Source organism: Neopsephotus bourkii, unplaced genomic scaffold (genome assembly GCF_033783945.1).
Source record: "Neopsephotus bourkii isolate Nb327-2 ecotype Australia unplaced genomic scaffold, CSIRO-AGI_Nbou_v1 NB_1663, whole genome shotgun sequence".
NCBI lineage: Eukaryota > Metazoa > Chordata > Aves > Psittaciformes > Psittacidae > Neopsephotus > Neopsephotus bourkii.
The window spans coordinates 3,134,073-3,152,057 of NW_026902137.1; the positions used below are offsets into that span (position 1 = coordinate 3,134,073).

Genomic DNA, 17,985 nt, shown 5'->3' on the forward strand with positions numbered 1-17,985 from the left:
TGTTTCACACCAAAACTGGGCTCACTGAGGCCTACTCTCTGCTCCACGCCAAAACCCTGCACAACGCGCACAAGCGGCTCCTCGGCGTGACCAAAACAACCCGGATCTCATAACTGCATCTTATTCTAAAACACGACTTCCACATGAATCTGACAAGCATTTTCTTGTTCTCTCCAATAACGCCTTCTGGACCTTCCCCTTTCTTGAAGCCGTAACCTGCATTTCTAAACCTATCTCCCAAAAACGTGACACATGCAGGTCACTTAAATTAACGCTGAAACACCTCAAAACAAGCTACAAACGACCCCCTCCCTCCAAACATGCGACACCTTAATTAATGATGCGACAAACTAAGCCTAACGAGCCAGCCGGGAGACGCGCCCGCTCCCAGACCTGCTCCCCCCGCCACAGGAGCGGAGCTCCCTCGTCCCCAGCACCGCCGCGCTTCCCTTCGGGACCGACATCCTCCCTCCGTTTCCCCCAAAAGATTCCCCGACTTCCTCCCTTCCTCTTCCTCCTCTACCCGGCCTGGCCACGTTCCACGGCACCGCTGCCTCAGCCCCACGGCGAGGGGAGCGCCTCGGGCCGGCCGAGCCCCGGCTCCCGCCAGGCCGCGGTGACCGGCCTTCCCCGCGGCCGCGGCTGTCCGCTCCGCACGCCCAGGGCAGGCCCGCGGCCCCTGTCAGCGCCCTGCCCTGTTTAATCTCCCAGGTTTCCCCTCGGGCCTGGCGATCCCTCGCCCCTCGCAGGCGGCCGGTCTGGCACCCTCGGCCCCTTCCTCACGCTTGGCCCCGAGGCCCGTTCCCTGCCCCGGCCTGCCTCCCCGCGTTGTGCCCGTGCGTGCGGGGCGCTGCCCCCGCGGGCGGAGAGCGGCCCCGAGCCGCAGCTCCGTACCTGCAGGGCCTGCCCGCGGCACCCCGGGTGCTGTTCGAGAGGTCCCCGCCGGCGCCAGGCCGAGGAAGCCGGGGGCTCCTCTGGACCGCGCCGGTCTCCCCAGAACCGCCGGGCCCACCTCCCCGGGCGCTAGCGGATCCCCGCGACCGCGCCGGGAGCTCGCTCACCGGCCGCTGCCTCGGCCCCGCGGAACGGGTGGGCCCTGCGGCTCCTTTCCCCCTGGGCCCCACCTCTCACTCGGGCCTCCCCGTGCCTGGGCAGGGGGCCGGTGAGCGGCCCCGCCGCCCTCCCTCCGGCGATGAGGAGACGGCCCCAGGCCCGCTCCCCCGGCGCCGCGCTGCCTGCGGCCCCCTTACCCAGCAGGAGGAGCCGGTGCGTGGCCCTATAGACCTGCTTGTCCTTCTGCAGCTGCTTCTCGATCTTCTTGTTGGCCTCCCGCTGCGCCTTCTCCTCGTTGCGCTGATCCTCCGTTTTGCTGTTCCCTAAACAGCCCATCTTGGGGAGGGGAGTAAGGGGACGCGGGGCGAGGGGACGGGAGGCGGCCGGGGCTGCCGGGGGGAGGGAGGGAGGCACTCTCCCGGGCTCCCTTCTTCTTCTTCTTCCTCCTCCTCCACCCCTACTCGCTGCTGTGGCGGCCGCTGCCCAGAGCCAGAGACATGGAGAGAGCCGAGCCCGGAGCCAGCCAAGGGGGGGCCGATAGCGATGACTTTGCTGCCGCTCTGCCGGGTCTTCTCCCCGGCAGCTGCAGCTGCTTCTCCTCCCCGCCCCCCCGCTCAGCCCCGCGCCGATCCCCTCAGCGCACCTTTCCCGGGGGGGGGTGGCGGCGGCAGGGCCCGATGCGGAGCGATCCGCGGGGATCTCCGCGCCCCCGGCCGCGCCGCCGGCTCCTCTAGAGGGAACAGAAATGCCCCCTCCCGCGCGGCACGCACAGGAACAAATCCAGCTTCAGAGCCACCCCCAAAAACATAAAAAAATAATCCTCTTAAATCCACAGGCACGGGCTCCAGGCGCGGAAACCTCCCCGGATCCTCGGCCCGGAGGATCGGGAAACGTCTCTTCCTCGCCTCTCCCCCCCGCGCCGACGGACAGAAGCGCCGAGGGAGTCGCGGCAGCTGCGGCTCTCGGGTCCCCGTCCCTCGCCGGGCGCCGCCGCTCCTCACCCTCCGGCCGCGGGTTCTTCCTCCCTCACCGGGGCGGGGGTCCGGGCCGAGCCCCACTCCCCTTTTTTTCTGCTTTTTTTCTTTTGGGGGGTTTTGGGCGTTTTGGGGGTTTTTGGTTGATTGGTTGGTTTTCCCTCTCCTTGCTGCTGCTTTTTCACATCAGGTTTCCAGGCGGCTGAATCCTCTCGGCTTCTCCAGCGAGCGGGGAGGAGGGGGAAGAAAATTAAAACCGAAAGCAGCCGGATCGGCGTCTACCCCCGCGCGGAGCCCGTCCCTCACGGGAGGATCTCCCCCCGCCTCGCTCCTCCTGCTCGCTCCCGCATCCCGGTTGTTATCGATCTCTCCCCGTTCTCCCCTCCCGTGTCGCGCTGCTCGGGGAGCGGGTGGGGCAACCAGGCCCGCGTGCACCCTGGGAGCGCGCCCGCTCACGTGACGCAGCGTCACCCCGCGACGCCGCCGGCGCCCGCTTCGAACCGGCCCCGGGAGCCCGGCGGGACTTGGGCAGCGGAACCAGCCCCGGAGCCGGCCCGGGGCACCGGTGGGGGCCCCTGGGGAGGGCTCTGTGGGAGGAGAGCGGCCGGGAAGGAGGCTGCAGGACCTGGGGTCTAAATTAACCCGTTTCTGAATAAACCTTAACAGAGCCGTGCCCCGGGCACTTCGCGCTGCACTTGGAAGTAATCACTGCAGAAGTTACTGTACTATATCCCTATGTATGCATATATTGATGCGTTTCATCAGTTGGCGGACCTTGCATACCCGCACAGTGACCTGCAGAAGGGTCCCGCGGCAGCTGATTGGCGTTACTTCACTTTGGACCAGTGCGGGAATTCTGGGTGAACGCGCATCCCCAGGGAAGACAGCTCTATGACATGCGGGACCTGGGATGCTGCACTGGTATCTGGGATAGGCACTGGAATGGGACCCTGACATCTGGGATGGAGCACTGGAATGCGGTGGTGGGATTTGGGGTGGAGCGCTGGGACAAGAGATATGGTGCTGTGATGGAGCGCTGGGATGAAATGCTGGGATGAAATGCTGGGATTTGGGATGGAGTGCTGGGATAGGAAAGGTGGTGCTCTGATGGCACTAGCCTCTCTGGAGGGCTGCAGCCAGAGAGAAGTTGCGACAGGGGGAAATAACCTTAAACAAATTATTCTGGATGGACCAGGAGAGTACAACTTGATGCACGCAGTTGCTTCCACCTACGGTCATACCAGCTATCTAGCTCCTTTCTGTTTTCTAAAATACCTTATTTGGAAACCTCACTACATAAGTTACACAAGCTTATCAGCTACATCTGCAAAAAAACAAGATTGGCACTTTGCTCCTTGTATATCCTGGCTGCTTAAAGTACACAGGTAGGACTTCTCTACCACCCTGAGATTAGTAAAATGTCCTTTACTATAGATAAATTATTTATCCTCATTTGCAAAATTCAATTATCTACAAGACTACTCACATGAACATAACTCCTCACGTCATCCAGTCACTATATTTAGAACCACCTGCAGTAAAATAATTATGTGAATAGAGCAAACAACTAGAAGGTCTTAGTGTCATCAGACACATCTGTTTAACTGGCCTTGCTGAAAGGGGGTGGACCTCCCGAGAAACATGGGATGCCACCTCCAAACCTTGGTCTTTGAGGATGTATTGGCACTCTGAGTCTATCTTAAAATGCCAGAACTTTGGGGTACACAGAGCTTAAGAGATTTGGAGTCAGCAGAGAAAATCTCACTGACTTCAGCTGTTGATTTAAGCCAAGGCAGTTTTAGAAGGTCTTAGAGAAACTTGGCTCAGCAATGCCCAGACTCATCTGAAGAAAAGATTATAATTCCTTGTATTGTTGTAGGTCTTTTTATTTATTTGTATTGTTTCCATGCAATATCCATTTTTCAAATAACTGTGTGGTTTGCAAGGCATAAAGGACTCAATAAAGCAGAATTCAGAGTTAAAATTGTAACACCTCATAGCTTTTTTATGGTTGCAGGTATGAAGAGAATGCAGAAATGCCAGTATCTGCCACCTCATGTAGCAGGGAAAACCTGCCCCAGGCTCCAGGCTTTGCTTCCCTCCGGGTCCCAGCTGGGGAGGGAGGGAACCTATCTCAGCTCCAAACACAAAAGAATACACAAACAAGATAAAAATTATTGCTGGAGGTATAGAAAATGCTAAAATCTTGGTGAGTGGCATGAACATAGTGAAATGGGAGTGGCAAACACACCAAAGCACCAACCTACAAGGGAGTCATTGCTGGGTAAACACCGCTGTCCAGCAGCATGCACCCAGCCCTGCCCCAAATGCAACTGGAATGGGCTCTGCAAGCTTAAACTCTAAGAGCCGCTGCAACATGGGAATTGCTGCCCTCCTGGTGTATGTATATCCTGTGCCTCTATCTCTTCAGATTGAACCAAGCATGAGGTGGTTGAAAAGGGAAAACACACTCAGCTAATTCACAAAACTCCCAGTTCCTTACAACAGAATTAAGAATTAGCTCTTCGTGTTTCAAGTCTTACTAGGGTGTGAAAGTCTCAAAAGCTACAGAAAACAGAAAACTCAGAAATTGTTAAACCTGTCAGCAGATATAGGCTTTTCTTGTCTTGTTGAATACGACACAACACAAGACGTAAGGCATCAGCCATACTGCATAAACCCACCAAATTGCCATGATTCTTTTCTAGTGCTGTCCTGATTAGGAAAACGCTATTTGAAGAATGAGCATACCAACACATTAGCTGTTCTCATTCTTCCTTATCTGTTTAAATAACATAATGCTGCTGGTGTGTCTTTAGAGTAAATTGTGTTTCTTATTGGAACTAGTTCTATTAGCTTCAATCTTGTAAAAATCCATGAACTTCAGTTTCGTGAGACTCCTGCCACAAGAAGGGTAAGTACAGGCAAAATCTGACCCTAACTCACTGTAAAGTTGAAACTTCTGAAGATCCTGCAGTCTTAGAACAAATAAATGCAAATATGAAATACCTATATGTATGGACACAGTGCTTCAGTGATAAAGTCTATTTGAGGCTTTAAAATACTCAAAAGAGGGTGTTAAAGGACACTGCTGCATGTTAAGCAGAAATATTTTCCAAAAGGTAACATGAACGTGGAATTGGTTGTACGAGACATAAGAAGACATGTTTATTGATTCAATCTTAAATTAGAATCGTAGAAGAGGGTTGGAAAGGACCTTAAGATCATCCAGTTCCAACTCCCCTGCCATGGGCAGGGACACCTCACACTAAACCATGTCACCCAAGGTTCTGTCCAACCTGGCCTTGAACACTGCCAGGGGTGGAGCATTCACAACTTCCTTGGGCAACCCATTCCAGTGCCTCACCGCCCTTACAGGAAAGAATTTCCTCCTTATATCCAATCTAAACTTCCACTGTTTAAGTTTGAACCCGTTACCCCTTGTCCTGTCACTACAGTCCCTAATGAAGAATCCCTCCCCATCATCCCTATAGCCCCTCTTCAGGCACTGGAAGGCTGCTATGAGGTCTCCATGCAGCCTTCTCTTCTCCAGGCTGAACAGGTCCAACTTTCTCAGCCTATCTTCATACGGGAGGTGCTCCAGTCCCCTGATCATCCTCGTGGCCTCCTCTGGACTTGTTCCAACTGTTCCATGCCCTTTTTATGTTGAGGACACCAGAACTGCACACAATACTTCAGGTGAGGTCTCACGAGAGCAGAGTAAAGGGGCAGGATCACCTCCTTCAACCTGCTGGTCACGCTCCTTTTGGTGCAGCCCAGGATACAGTTGGCTTTCTGGGCTGCAAGAGCATGCTGCTGGCTCATGCTCAAAATTAATGGAAGATAAAAGTTTACTCACAGAAGATTGTGAGCATTGCACACTTACATATGAAATTCAAATTCATTTTCACATGTCTGAATGCAACAGCCAACAGCCTCAGATTCTGTTGCTTTTGTTTTTTATTCTGAAGCAATGTAGATGCAAGAGTTGGTTTTGGAGTTACTGCTTTCTTAATGGATTAGATTTTAAGCCTGCTGAAAAATGCATCTGAAACATGTACTTCTTGTCATTCTATTCTTTTATCTTTCTAACTGAAGGGATAAAACTTTCTGCTTAGAATGCTGATGCTGCATCAGTTTTACTCTCAGTCCATCAGACTTAGGCTCTGAATTCACTTGAGTGAATTCACCTTTGTTTTTACAGCTCTGAATTCACTTCAGTGAATTCACCTTTGTTTTTACAGGTGATTACAAGACCCAGATCAGCATGTTCAACCACCACACATCTTCCAGAGCCTCGAGGCAACAAACACTTACTGCAAACAATTCATTTATGTTAGTAAGTTGAAGGCACTGAGCCCTTGGGATGCCCCAGCCTCCAGAAGAAAGAAACAGTTACTGAGTTTTCAGACGGGACCATTGCACAGCTCCTGATGTGCTCATGCTGCCCACAGTGAACATGACCTCAGTAACCTTTTGGCTGTGAACCGTGGGGGTGGAGCTATGACCAAACCAATGTGCTCCCTTGGAAAGGAGGATACAGACGACATCACGCTTGAGCATCCCTTAGCAACCGGAGTGAAATGGCACTGCGGCTTTTGAGGGGGTTGTCAGCCCTTGCCATTGGAATAGCCTGCACTTCAGTTCCTACCATGGCTGAGGGGACACAGCCAGAGACAAAATGTGCAGCTCAAAAAGTAAAAGCGATAGGGGTGATCTAACTGTACAATTTCCTTTGTTTCTGTTTATAGGAAATAGCCTATTTTCAGCAAGTCTTTTTCATGGAAGGGTACAGAGCTCTATTAATCTGGGGAACATACGAAACAAATGGTTCTTATAGCAACACCTTTATCTCAGATTTGCTTTAGACTCTTTCCACTTGAAAACATAGACTGTAAACTTTGTAACATTCCTCTCTATGATTATCAGGATGAACCAAAAGAGAGCTAAGCTTGCATGTGTGGGAAAAAAGGTCCACAACAAAAACCTCACAATAAAATACTCTGATTTAAAGCTGTCAAGGAGTGGGTCAGTGAACATCAAACTACAGCCACTTCACCACAGACCTGAAAAGGCAGTTACAGCTCTGCATCTCAGTTACCTCCTCTTCCCAGTCCTCACGCCTGTGAGACTGTTCCACTCCTAAGGGTTTGGAATGGAACTGCTGATCGTGTCAGGGGAACTCTGAAAGGGAAGACAGTTTAATCTTTTATTCACTGAGAATCTACAACCCAATAATCCCCCCACAGCTGAATATATGCTATTGGAGAATAATGTCTGTACCCTGCTTTCTTTAATAATTAAAAAAAAAAAAAATCTATGCATTCCTCTCTGTGATTCACCTGAAATTATTTATATTTGTCTAAGTTTGTGTACCTTGGTAAGACATGAAGATGTTAGAGGTGCTTCCCCCCCTCCTCCAAGGTTTTCAAGGATTTAAAGTACTGGGAAAAAATAAACAGTGAGTGAATTTATATTAGAACGGTACAGAAGAAGTTCCCCCTGTGCATAGGCAGCACCTTGAGGATTAAAATCCTAAGCACAAATAAGAAGTAGCTGTGATTATTTGTTAAGGAGCCTACATTATCCAATGCTTTGCTTTGCTGTCCTCCAAATTTACAGTGCCAAGGCTGAGCAGTTAAAACAGACTTCCCTCTTAAAAGCAGGGATTACCTCTGGGACAGATTGACTCTTTCAGGTAAAGGACACTTTTTAATAGCACACACTGTATTTTTGGGCATTGATACCTCTCTCCTTTGAAGTCTGTTAAAATTTTTAGCTTTAAGAATACAGAACTGGGGGCCTTCATCCTGAGCCATCAAAGTGAGCAGTGGTTAGTATCAAATCTAGCCATCTTGGTGTATTTAATCCTCAGTAAACTTCACCTTTTAGTTAGTTATATGTATGGATTAATTAAGGTTCTGATTTAGACTTAGCTTGGGGGGGGGGGGTATTTGCTTTGACACTAAAAGGCTCCCACAGCCTCTTGCAATGACTCAAGTCTGCTGCTTATGCTTTCCTTAGATGGAGGCATCCTCCACGAGCTGCAAAATCCTTTGGACTCCTGGAAGAACAAAACTTGATGATAAAGAGGGAAACGGTTTCAAAGTCTCCAAGTTACCCTTTGACCTGCTGAACAAGGAACCCTTGAGTAATCCCAAACCCGCTTAAAGGAGAAACAAACAAAGGCAAACAATAATCTAAAAAGGAAAACCAAAGCAAACAGATTGGAATTGGAGTAAGAATCCAACATGGGTTGGGGATTTTTTCCCAGCTGAGTCCTTTGTGGCAGCCAGAACAAAAAAAGGCATTATAAGGTAAACAAGGTAGGAAATGAAGCCATTATCAACCAAAACTTGGGAGGGCAAAGCAGGATCATCAAGTAAAAAAGGATGAGTTTGTCTGTCATGGGAAAGAGTGAGCCTACCCGAATGCAATGAAATGAGCATTGTCAGGAAGAAATTAATGCACCACTGATGTATTAAATAAAGAATAAACGCAAAACACTTAAGTACAGATACTCCAAAACAAACGGAATGGAAAGGAGATACTTCCCTCGTTGGCAAATAAGAAGAATTTTTCCATACAGAAATTCTGAACTTGAGAGGGATTTTTGTTTTGTTTTTAAATAAAAACAAACCCAAAGTCTACTAATAGAATTAACCAAGACCTTCCTTTAAACCAAAGGGGGGAAAAATCCCTTGCCTCTCTCACTTCAAGGGTTTGCCTTAGAAACATTAAAAAAGACTTTTAAGGAGCTCAAGGAATTATGGAAATAACAGACTGAGGAACAGCTTTTCACCCAGTAGCTTTCCTTATTTCCTTGCAGGTTTTTTTTTTTCCTGGTATTCCTTCTCACTACTCATGTATTCTGCACTGCACTTTATTAAAAAACAAAACCAAACCAAAACCAACCCCCCCCCCCCCCAAGTCCCCTCTTATGTAACAGAAATAGCACATCCCAGCTCTCCGCGTAACACATATGGAATGCCGATTACAAAAAAAACCCCAACAATCGGAACAAGTCTTTTCTCAGATTTAGTTTCAATATTTGCCAACATTCAGTGCAGACCTACCCCTGACTGCAAACTTCTCTATGGAGCATTCTCCTGCTTTAACCCTTCCTAGGGTTGGGTCACGAAACCCACGGAGGCAGCAGCAGCAGAGGTTGTGTTTTCCAACACCAGGTTATAGTTGGCTCCTGAAAAGCAGCACGGGACTCCCAAGCCTTCCTCCCGCCGAGAGGAGGAGGAGAAGCTCCTGCCTTCACCTCCCCAGCAGCCTGGCACCGGCTGCAGTCTGCCCTGAAGCAGCGTGGCTGAGGCTCAGCCTGACCCAGCCTGCTCCCCAGCAGCACCCTGAGCTACCCCTCCACCTGAGTATTATTTATTACTGACATTGGGCTCTCCTTTTTACAGCACCTAACAGGAAGGGGGAATAGAGGACTGTTAAGTTGTTGCTAAGTTGTCACACAGGCTTTAATGTGAGGTTAAACATTCCTCTCCTTCTTTTACATTCTTTCTTTTAAATAGAATGATGTTCAGGCTTTCATGCTCAAAATAACTTTACATTTTAGTGCTAGCTGACCACAATACTCTCAATACCAGAAGCCACTATTAGAGATGATCTCCAAGGAAAACAGAACTGGGATTTTGCTCTTCTGTCTCTGCACTGCTAAAGGCTTGAAAGTGTCCTGTTTCAGAATGGGTATTTTCTCCTACCTTTTTGTATACATCAAAAAACATTCTGCCTAGATCCTAAAATTACATACAGGCACAATTACAGAATAGGGGTCTTCTGTACCACATTCTTCCAGAGAGAATTTGTCTGACTTGCAAACTAACAGCACAATTACTTCTTAGTGTCCTGATGTTAAATTAGAGTGCCCCACACACCCTAGGGCAGTTGCAGAATTTAGACCCTTTCCCAATGTTCCAGATGAATCCTTCTGGTGGTTTGCAGTTTTTTGTGTGTGTGTTCCTTATGTTTTAGAAGTGTATATAAACCAATTGATTATCTCCAAGTCTTTAGGTGTGCAATGAAAGGTTTCCTTTATTGCTCTATCTCAGACAAAGCCAGGAAAGACATTTGATGGCAGAGCTGCAGGAGTCAGGCAGGAGCTGTGCTCTGGACCCAGCTCCAGCCCAGGCTGAGTCAGAACTGGGGTTTTGCCTCTGCCACATCAAACCCAGCTGAGGGGAAGGTTTATCCCCTCCTGTCCCCAAAGCCCAGGAGAGTGCTTGGGCCTGTCTCACAAAATGTTAAAGGCAGAGATGAGCACAGGGAGCAAACAGGGGAAGGGGACTGGGACCTGATCTGGCACAGATGGTTCGATCCAGCACAGCCACCGATCCCTGCGTGACCTTGGACGAGTCACTTCCCCTTTCTGTGCCTCTTTTTCCAACTATCTTTCAGCTGCCTCTCTCATATAGGTTGTAAGCTGCTTACTTCCGACATGTCTGCACAGTATCGAGAACCAAGGGCCCCGTATCTCATTGGTGACCTTTAAGCCTTTCTGCTACACCTTTCATGACAAAATAATTATTTAAAATGAAGCAAGTTCTTAATAGCCTCTCTTCTTTTTCTTAACACTTCTAACTCAGACATTCTCAGCAATATTAGATGAAAAAATAGGCTCTGTTCAAAACCTTAACACTTTTTCTTCAACGAAAACATTGAGAAAGCTGTTCAGTCCTCCCACAGGCCCTCCAGCCTGCCCAGCCAGGGACAGCTAGAATGAGCATGCTTGTGACAGTCAAAGTACCAGACAAAGACACTTTTTATTTCGGAAATAGAAAAAAAAAAAAAGCAATAAAAAAAGCCTGCACACCTCTCAATCTTTCTTTGTACACCATAAAGCATCAAACAGGGCAGAAACCCGGTCCTGTGCTCTTTCGCAGGTCACCACCAGGTTTGCTTTATGCTTGCTGGTGTTAAAATAGTGCATCTGTTTTTCCATTGCCGTGTGCATGCTAAGAGTGGCCTATTCGTTTCTGAAGCAATTGGCTCTTTACAGCTTAGTCTACACTATGTAAACAGAGAGCAAGCGGTGTGGTTGAGACCCCCGTCCTCGGAGGTGAGGAGCGTGCTGCTCCTGAGGAAGGCTTAGAGGCTGCCACCCACTCCCCGATGTCAGCCCTGAGCAACTGTGCTCCCCACAATCCCGGTATGAGCAAAGGCTGCAACCACTGCATGTGGAGAGCCGCGCTCCCCTCTGCTCACTGGGGTCGCGGCCATGTCAGCAGAAGGGCTTTAATAGAAAACCACAGATCCAGGGATGCTGCAATGGCTTTTACCCTGCACCACCACCACTGCCTCCTTCAAGCTGCAGCTCATCTGCTGGCCCATAAGCAAGAAGAGTGACGGGTAGCCCTGTCCTCAGTCAGCAGCCCAGGGCTGATGGCACAGGGAAACATGTTCCCTCCTGCCTGCCCTGTGCTATGGGGCACTGGGAGGATGCTGAGTCCCTCCTGGCACCGACAACCCCAGGCTGGAGGCAGGGCCCTCCTGCATGGCTGCATTTCACACCCTATATATAAAATACACAGCTGTACATTTATTCTGAAAAACTCTTTCTATGAATTGGTGTTACTGAGGGATATATATATATACATATATATACTAACTCCATGCATGTGAGAGTTAAGGAAGATTTGTCCAAGGAACTACTGCCAGAGGAAGTGCTGGGCAGCCACATTATTTGTTTTGTTTAAAATGTTTTCAGGCTCGATAATGCCTCTTTATCAATACTACACATGTGCTGAGCATGCACAGTGCTGTGTGTTGTGAGGCATGAAGGAAGGGTGGATTTAACTTATTTCTTTATAATGAGTATCATGGTGCTGTAAGGAAAATCCTGACTGAGAGCATGAAATAAAGCCAAACTTTCAGAGGATTTTTGGGGGCCTGAAGTTCCTGTGCTGTCCTTTCAAATTCAGTCTTAAATTCTATATTCCTAATCCTCTGCTACGTCTGGACCATCTCATGAATGGACATGTGTATTCTTACAGAGCTGAGCAAGTACCTCATAACGTTTGCCATTAATACTCATTTGAAAGAATAATGGAGTTTAAGCTTCCTGGGTTTGCTTTCCTTGAGTGAGGAAACTAGTGAGGGAGTTTATAAATTCACAGTTCTGGCAGGCAAAAGGGACCAAGGCAATTGTGACACACCAAAACCAGTTCTCCATAAAAATTATAACCCCATTTTATTTTGTGAACATCATCTTGGCTATAAGGGTTGTTTGTGTTTGTTTTGTATCATACCCTCCTCCATGTGAATTCAAGCTGCAGGACAGACTCTACCCAGCTGAACGACGGCCACAAAGCAGAAACAGAGCAATCATGATCTACCAGCACAGACCCAATTTCCACTCATAAGAATTTATTATTTTCCACCCTAAAAGCTGGCTTGGAGGGGAAAAAAAGACAGAATGGACTTCAGACCCTCTATGAAAAGGACCACATCAGCCCACACTGGCCAAGCTAATCAGAGGGAAGGCATGAAGAGCTGATGGGCATAGAGATAGTGATCCACTGTAAGATACACAAGGTACAAGCTCAAACTGTGCAGTAAAGGCTTGCAAGAATGCTATTCTTCCATGATCTGTTTATGCTCAGTACTGTTTAAAGTTTAAAAGGCTAAGAAATTCCTTGCCTAAAGATGAATACAGGAATTCCCATTACCAGAGAGTTGAAACTGAGATTATATTATGAAATTTAGACTGTGAAGTTCTGAAACTGTGTTCACTGGCTAGGAAAATGGATCTCACTGCCCTCAAGAGTGTCCTCCAGGAGATCTCTTTATAGAAGCATCAGTGTGAAACCTGTAAGTAGGAGCAAACAACTCAGGTGAGGGGTGGTAGAAGCAGAAGCATTGTCTTTACCCAAACACTCCAAAGTGGTCTGCAGAGAAGAAGATGACAGTAATAATCTACCATGATTTGAGACCGCCTGAGCTGGTTAACAATTATGTAATTGGTACAGTCTTTTAATACTTGAGTAAGAAACCTTTCTGTTGCATCAAGTTCTCATGTCTAGACAGATACACATCATGAATGAATCACTACTGGCTAGCTTTGAAGACCCGAGCTGAAGAGCACTCCATGGTGTAAGCCACTATCTGGACACATCAACACTTACGGAACAATTTTCTGGAGACAGTTCTTTTGGTACATTACCATATGCTACACTGGCTGTGAGAAACTTTTTCCAGTAGCATCCTTAAGAGACTATGAAAGAAAGCAATATAGGCTTAGTAAAAGAACCTCTAATCACAGAGATTTGAGTCTTAAAAAAAGCCCAACACCAAAACACTCCCCCCATTCCCAAAAAACAAAAGAGCTAACAGAAACACATAAACAAGGAACAAATACATAGAAAAAAACAAACGGGCTCACTTCACCTCTTGGCCTGATTATGCCATTTCTAGCAGCAATGAGTCTGCCTCTGCTCTCTAGAAAGTTTTGCTTCTCTGTGAAGAACATCTCTTCCCTAAATAATTTGAGCTGCTCTTCTGCTCCTTTTCTTTGGTTTCAAAGGTTCTTTGTTTTGTTCCCTTCCCAAATTGCTAATCAGCTTCTCTGCACAATGGTCACTGTCTTACAAAATCCTGTTCCTCAATTATTCTGAATGATTCACAGCTTTTTCATTTGTCCTCTTGGAGGTGCTCCTCTCCTTGGCAAGGATGAAGAGAATCTCCAACATGGGCCTATGTTTTAATTCAGCACAGACAGACATTACACACAGGGTGAGGGATTTGGTGAAGGTTAGGTGTTCTCAAAAACGGTGTTCTCAAAACCACAGTTTGACTCACATATGCCCCCAAACAATCGTACATTAGCAATTATAATGATCTTTAATTAAAAAAAAAGAAATATGTTGCTGTTCTTGCAGATAAGAATCTATAGAAATACTTGTATAGGTGCCATGAATGTCTGTTTTTTAAACTGCATTTCACTGAGGGACTATTTAACTACCTTACCTACATTACTTGAATCCTACTCTGAAATGAATCTCTTTGAAGTTTTCTTATTAAAAAGCTTTAAAAATTAAGTAGTTTGAATTATTTTTCTATGAACCATATAATCTTCTTAAGTAGTAAAAAGTTAACTTCAGCTCGAGTCATTCCACTTGAAAAAAGGCAATGAGAAAGAGCAATAGATTCATGCATCTCACTCTACGTTTTCTCTAAATGTAACATCTAACCCCTGATTGTTGTAATTTTTCATGGTAAAGCTTTCTGAGTGTTCACAGCCAACAGACTCTATCTTTTGTACTGGAACGTCTGTTATAGAAATGTCACTCTCATTGATATCCTCAGTTATAACAAAGTCATTTATGCAGCTAATTCTTAAGAAACCACCTATTTCAGCAGCTTGTCCTAGCTCTCGTACTGTGTAAGGTAAACAGGACAAACATGGAAAGTTGTACCTTGGAGATGCTATGTTTTTGAAACCAGGGTTAGAAGCTAAACTCACACACTACTCTTGATATGAACATCACCTGCCACAGTTCTACATTTTATTTCCAGACAGACCTACCTACATTTTCTAGCCACGCATGAATTATTTTGTAGAGAGCACAGTTATCAAATGTTTGGTACAAATGGACCAAAGATATGCCGCTGAGTTGCAGGTTGAATCCTAAGGTCCCACAGAATGAGAACTCGGGTTTGGATGCCACAGCATTGAAATTACTCCTCAGAGATTCCATCGCTGTCAAAACCAGAACCACTAAAAACCCCCCTCCTGGTTTTTAATCCTGCTCAAACCCAAATACTGGAAGCAAGTTAAGATCTATGAACTAACAGATCTGGCCTCTTGCCATGTGCTGTATTAAGGTGCCATATTTAGCTCCTCACTCCCTAATACTCAGGCATTTAACCTGTTCCCTCCAGCCCTTTCATCCACTTCCAGTACACTGCTAAGCAACATGGCATTCACCCTATTTCTTTCTTCCATTTCTACTAGCTGTTTCACGTACAATTTGTGCTCCTATCCCATGGCACTGGGAAAAGTGATGGTTAACTTGTGCTCCCTCTACTGTCTGATGGGTTTTGCAGCAACATAGCAATATATAGCGAGGAAACTGCAATTTCTTGTTGGCAGAAGGTCTATGACTTCCTATAAGGTGAAAAGTTATTGTGTTACACTTACGAAAATGCATCACTTAGAATATCAAGGTCGTAAACATATAGACCTTCAACGAGTACATCACTTACCAGAATTCCCTCAATTACAGACATTTTGTCTTGCTCTCCTGGGACTGCCCAGTGTAAAATGAGGGAGCCTCATGAAGAAACTGGCAGCTAGGATAAAGTACTGCAGAACAGCCAAGCAGTCATAACTCCCACCAAATCAATGTAAGCCACAAACACTTAGGTTCCTCCCTCCCTTAAAAGGCCAGGCCCTTTCAGTTTTGATTATTAGACCAGACAAGTCCTCAATAAGAGAACAGGCGCTGAGCTCCAAGTTCTGACCCAGGGATCTGTGCTGGCCTTAGACCCACAGCTTTTGCCTCACATGGCCCCTTCTTATTTTTCATGGAAAAAGCATCTTTGAGTTTTACACTGGCAGTAAGCATCCATAAAGTTTGGAGAGGAGGAGGAACAGGAAAAGACCTAGTGACCCTTCTGTGATTCCTCTTCATGAACATGAATGTTTTCCCCTGCACGAAAGCAGTGAAGACAACTTCAAATTACAATCAGAAGTTCCTACTGAGGATTATGAAGCATGGAACAAAGAATGAGCCTTAGAGTCAGCACTGTCTACAGATAAAATAATGAAGCACCAGGGCTACTTACTGCTGGAGAGCGAGGCTGTTGGAGTACTTCATCTGTGTTTTGATGTGGCTCACACAGATGAAGACCAACAAGTAGTATCCTCTCAGTACAGTGAGGAGCATCAACTGAACAAACAAACCCATCAACTGTGAGGGTTTTTTTCAGATATGATCTGACCAAAGGGCCACTGTGGACGTGCAGAACAAACTACATGCACAAATACCATTGGTCTGCTTACCCAGACTCCTAAATGAGCAGGCTATCTATGCCAAATGGATGCATTATGTTGAACATGACCTGAAGCGTAATATATCATGCATATGGTACATGACGACTGCCTTCACATTCACACGTGATGCCATCACAAGGTAACATCTGTGAAGGAAATTAAACAAACCCCCAAAACGCCAAGCAGTGAAACCTCTTCTCAATCTTCTTCAAGGACCTCTTGTGTGACTTGCACGCAAAGCAGAGAGGTAAGGGATTCATTCCGGGACCCGTGAAGAGGTGCAGGGAAGACCAAAGGAGTAAAGAATGCAAATGGACGGGACAGCTGAACAACACTATCCAGCTTTGATTTCTGGCCATTCCTCATGGAAAGTGAGCCAGCCAATTCCTAAAGATTAGTTACAATTTGTCTGTTACAGGGTCCTTGACACTGCTAGTGAGCCTGCTGACTTTGGGGAGAGGCCTGTAGCAGAACTCCCTGTACAAGAACATTCGTTTCCAGCTGATCACAGATGTTATAGGATACTTTTCTTAACTTCTGTTGAGGATTATATTTTCAGAGCTAAGAGTAGGGAAAAGGGCTGTGCATAGGCAATTACCCAAACAATTCTCTTGAATCCTTAAGGGCATGGAGGACCTTGTCCCTCTACTTGCTGGAGCGTGCAGTGCCCACAGTCCAGGTGCTATATTCACTATTATTTAACAATACAGTGGTCTATAGATTTGACTTATGAATAACAGAGAATATCCTGGGTGCAGAACTTCTAAAGAAATGATCAACAGATTATGTCTTGCATTCAAAAAAAAAAAAAATTTATTTCTTATAAGAGACGAGCATGCAAGAATACAAAGGATGAAGCAGAGACACCTTCGTGCTGTCTTTAGAAGTGACAAATTTGGTTGATTACTTTCAGGAATAATTAATATTTAGGATATTAAGGATGAAGTGAAAGGTTCACACTGGATTCTGTCTGAAATGTCTTAAAAATAAGCCTTTAAGTCTTTGCTTATGTTGGCAAGTAACCTGGCTGAGTGCAACAGCCAAAGGTATGACTGACTACCTCACATATTTTACAACTGCTAAACTAAATAGGTATTTCAGCATTTACATCCTTACAGAAGAATCCCTAAATAGACTTTCTCATGGGAGAACATACTTTAGGACATACTTCCTGTTTTGTTACTGTATTTAACCATACTTTAAGAATTAGATTTACTTTTCCTTAAACAAAGCTCCAAAAATTTAAGCATATGGAGACCATAGAAATCTGTCTTTTTTGTTTTAATGCACTGAAATTGTTTAATGAACACCCACAAATCTTAGAAAATAATCAAAGCAGTGAAGGCATACAAATGCATTAGTATTATGAGCATGCTTAGCCCTCAGACACAAAAGGCATGCCTGCATACTACTCAGAACGGAAAACTTCTACAACTGAAACTCTGACAATTAAATGCCAGTTCACTGAGTACTAATGTCTGTCACTTTCTTCTTTCAGCTACTGAAAAAGATGATAATAGTGTTAACTTTCCTCTACCTCCTTTAGCATTGTGGGGGGCAAATCCACAGGCAAACTCATGCAAAATATTGCAAACTGATTATTTTATTATTGGCTTTTTACTATTTAGTATTCATCACCAACTTTTACTGTTGATCAGCAGCTTCCATACTACCTGTAGGTAGAATTGCATAAGAAAGCTGGCACTGTGGAAACCTTGAAGTTCCAACCAAGAACCAAGTGAGATGTCTTTTAAAGAAACTTACAGGTTCCCTTACTCGGGTTTCCCAAGGCTCTAGGTGAGCAAACCAGCTGTCCTGCCACTGCTCACCATTCCCATTTATTTCCAGCATTGTTGCTAGCTGACTGCACATGCCAATTACGCACCTTCTTAATCCTTCACAGGGGCTTTGCAGCTGCTTTGTAACTTCGTTATCGTTTCTTACTGA

General features: G+C 46.3%; 1 protein-coding gene across 4 annotated transcripts in view; it reads right to left on the bottom strand.

The window, feature by feature from the left end:
- Window positions 1-17,985, bottom strand: part of GNAS (GNAS complex locus) — a 151,771-nt gene that overhangs the window by 94,032 nt on the left and 39,754 nt on the right. Inside the window, exon 1 of one of the 4 annotated variants that reach the window (XM_061375515.1) lies at window positions 1,251-2,156. The exons of 1 other annotated variant lie outside the window; for it this stretch is intronic. In XM_061375515.1, coding sequence (XP_061231499.1) covers window positions 1,251-1,389 — 139 coding nt within the window. In that variant the 5' untranslated portion in view covers window positions 1,390-2,156. Of the gene's footprint in view, window positions 1-548; window positions 666-894; window positions 1,094-1,250; window positions 2,157-17,985 lie in introns of those variants that run through there. 2 more of the 4 variants (XM_061375517.1, XM_061375516.1) reach the window with 2 other exon arrangements.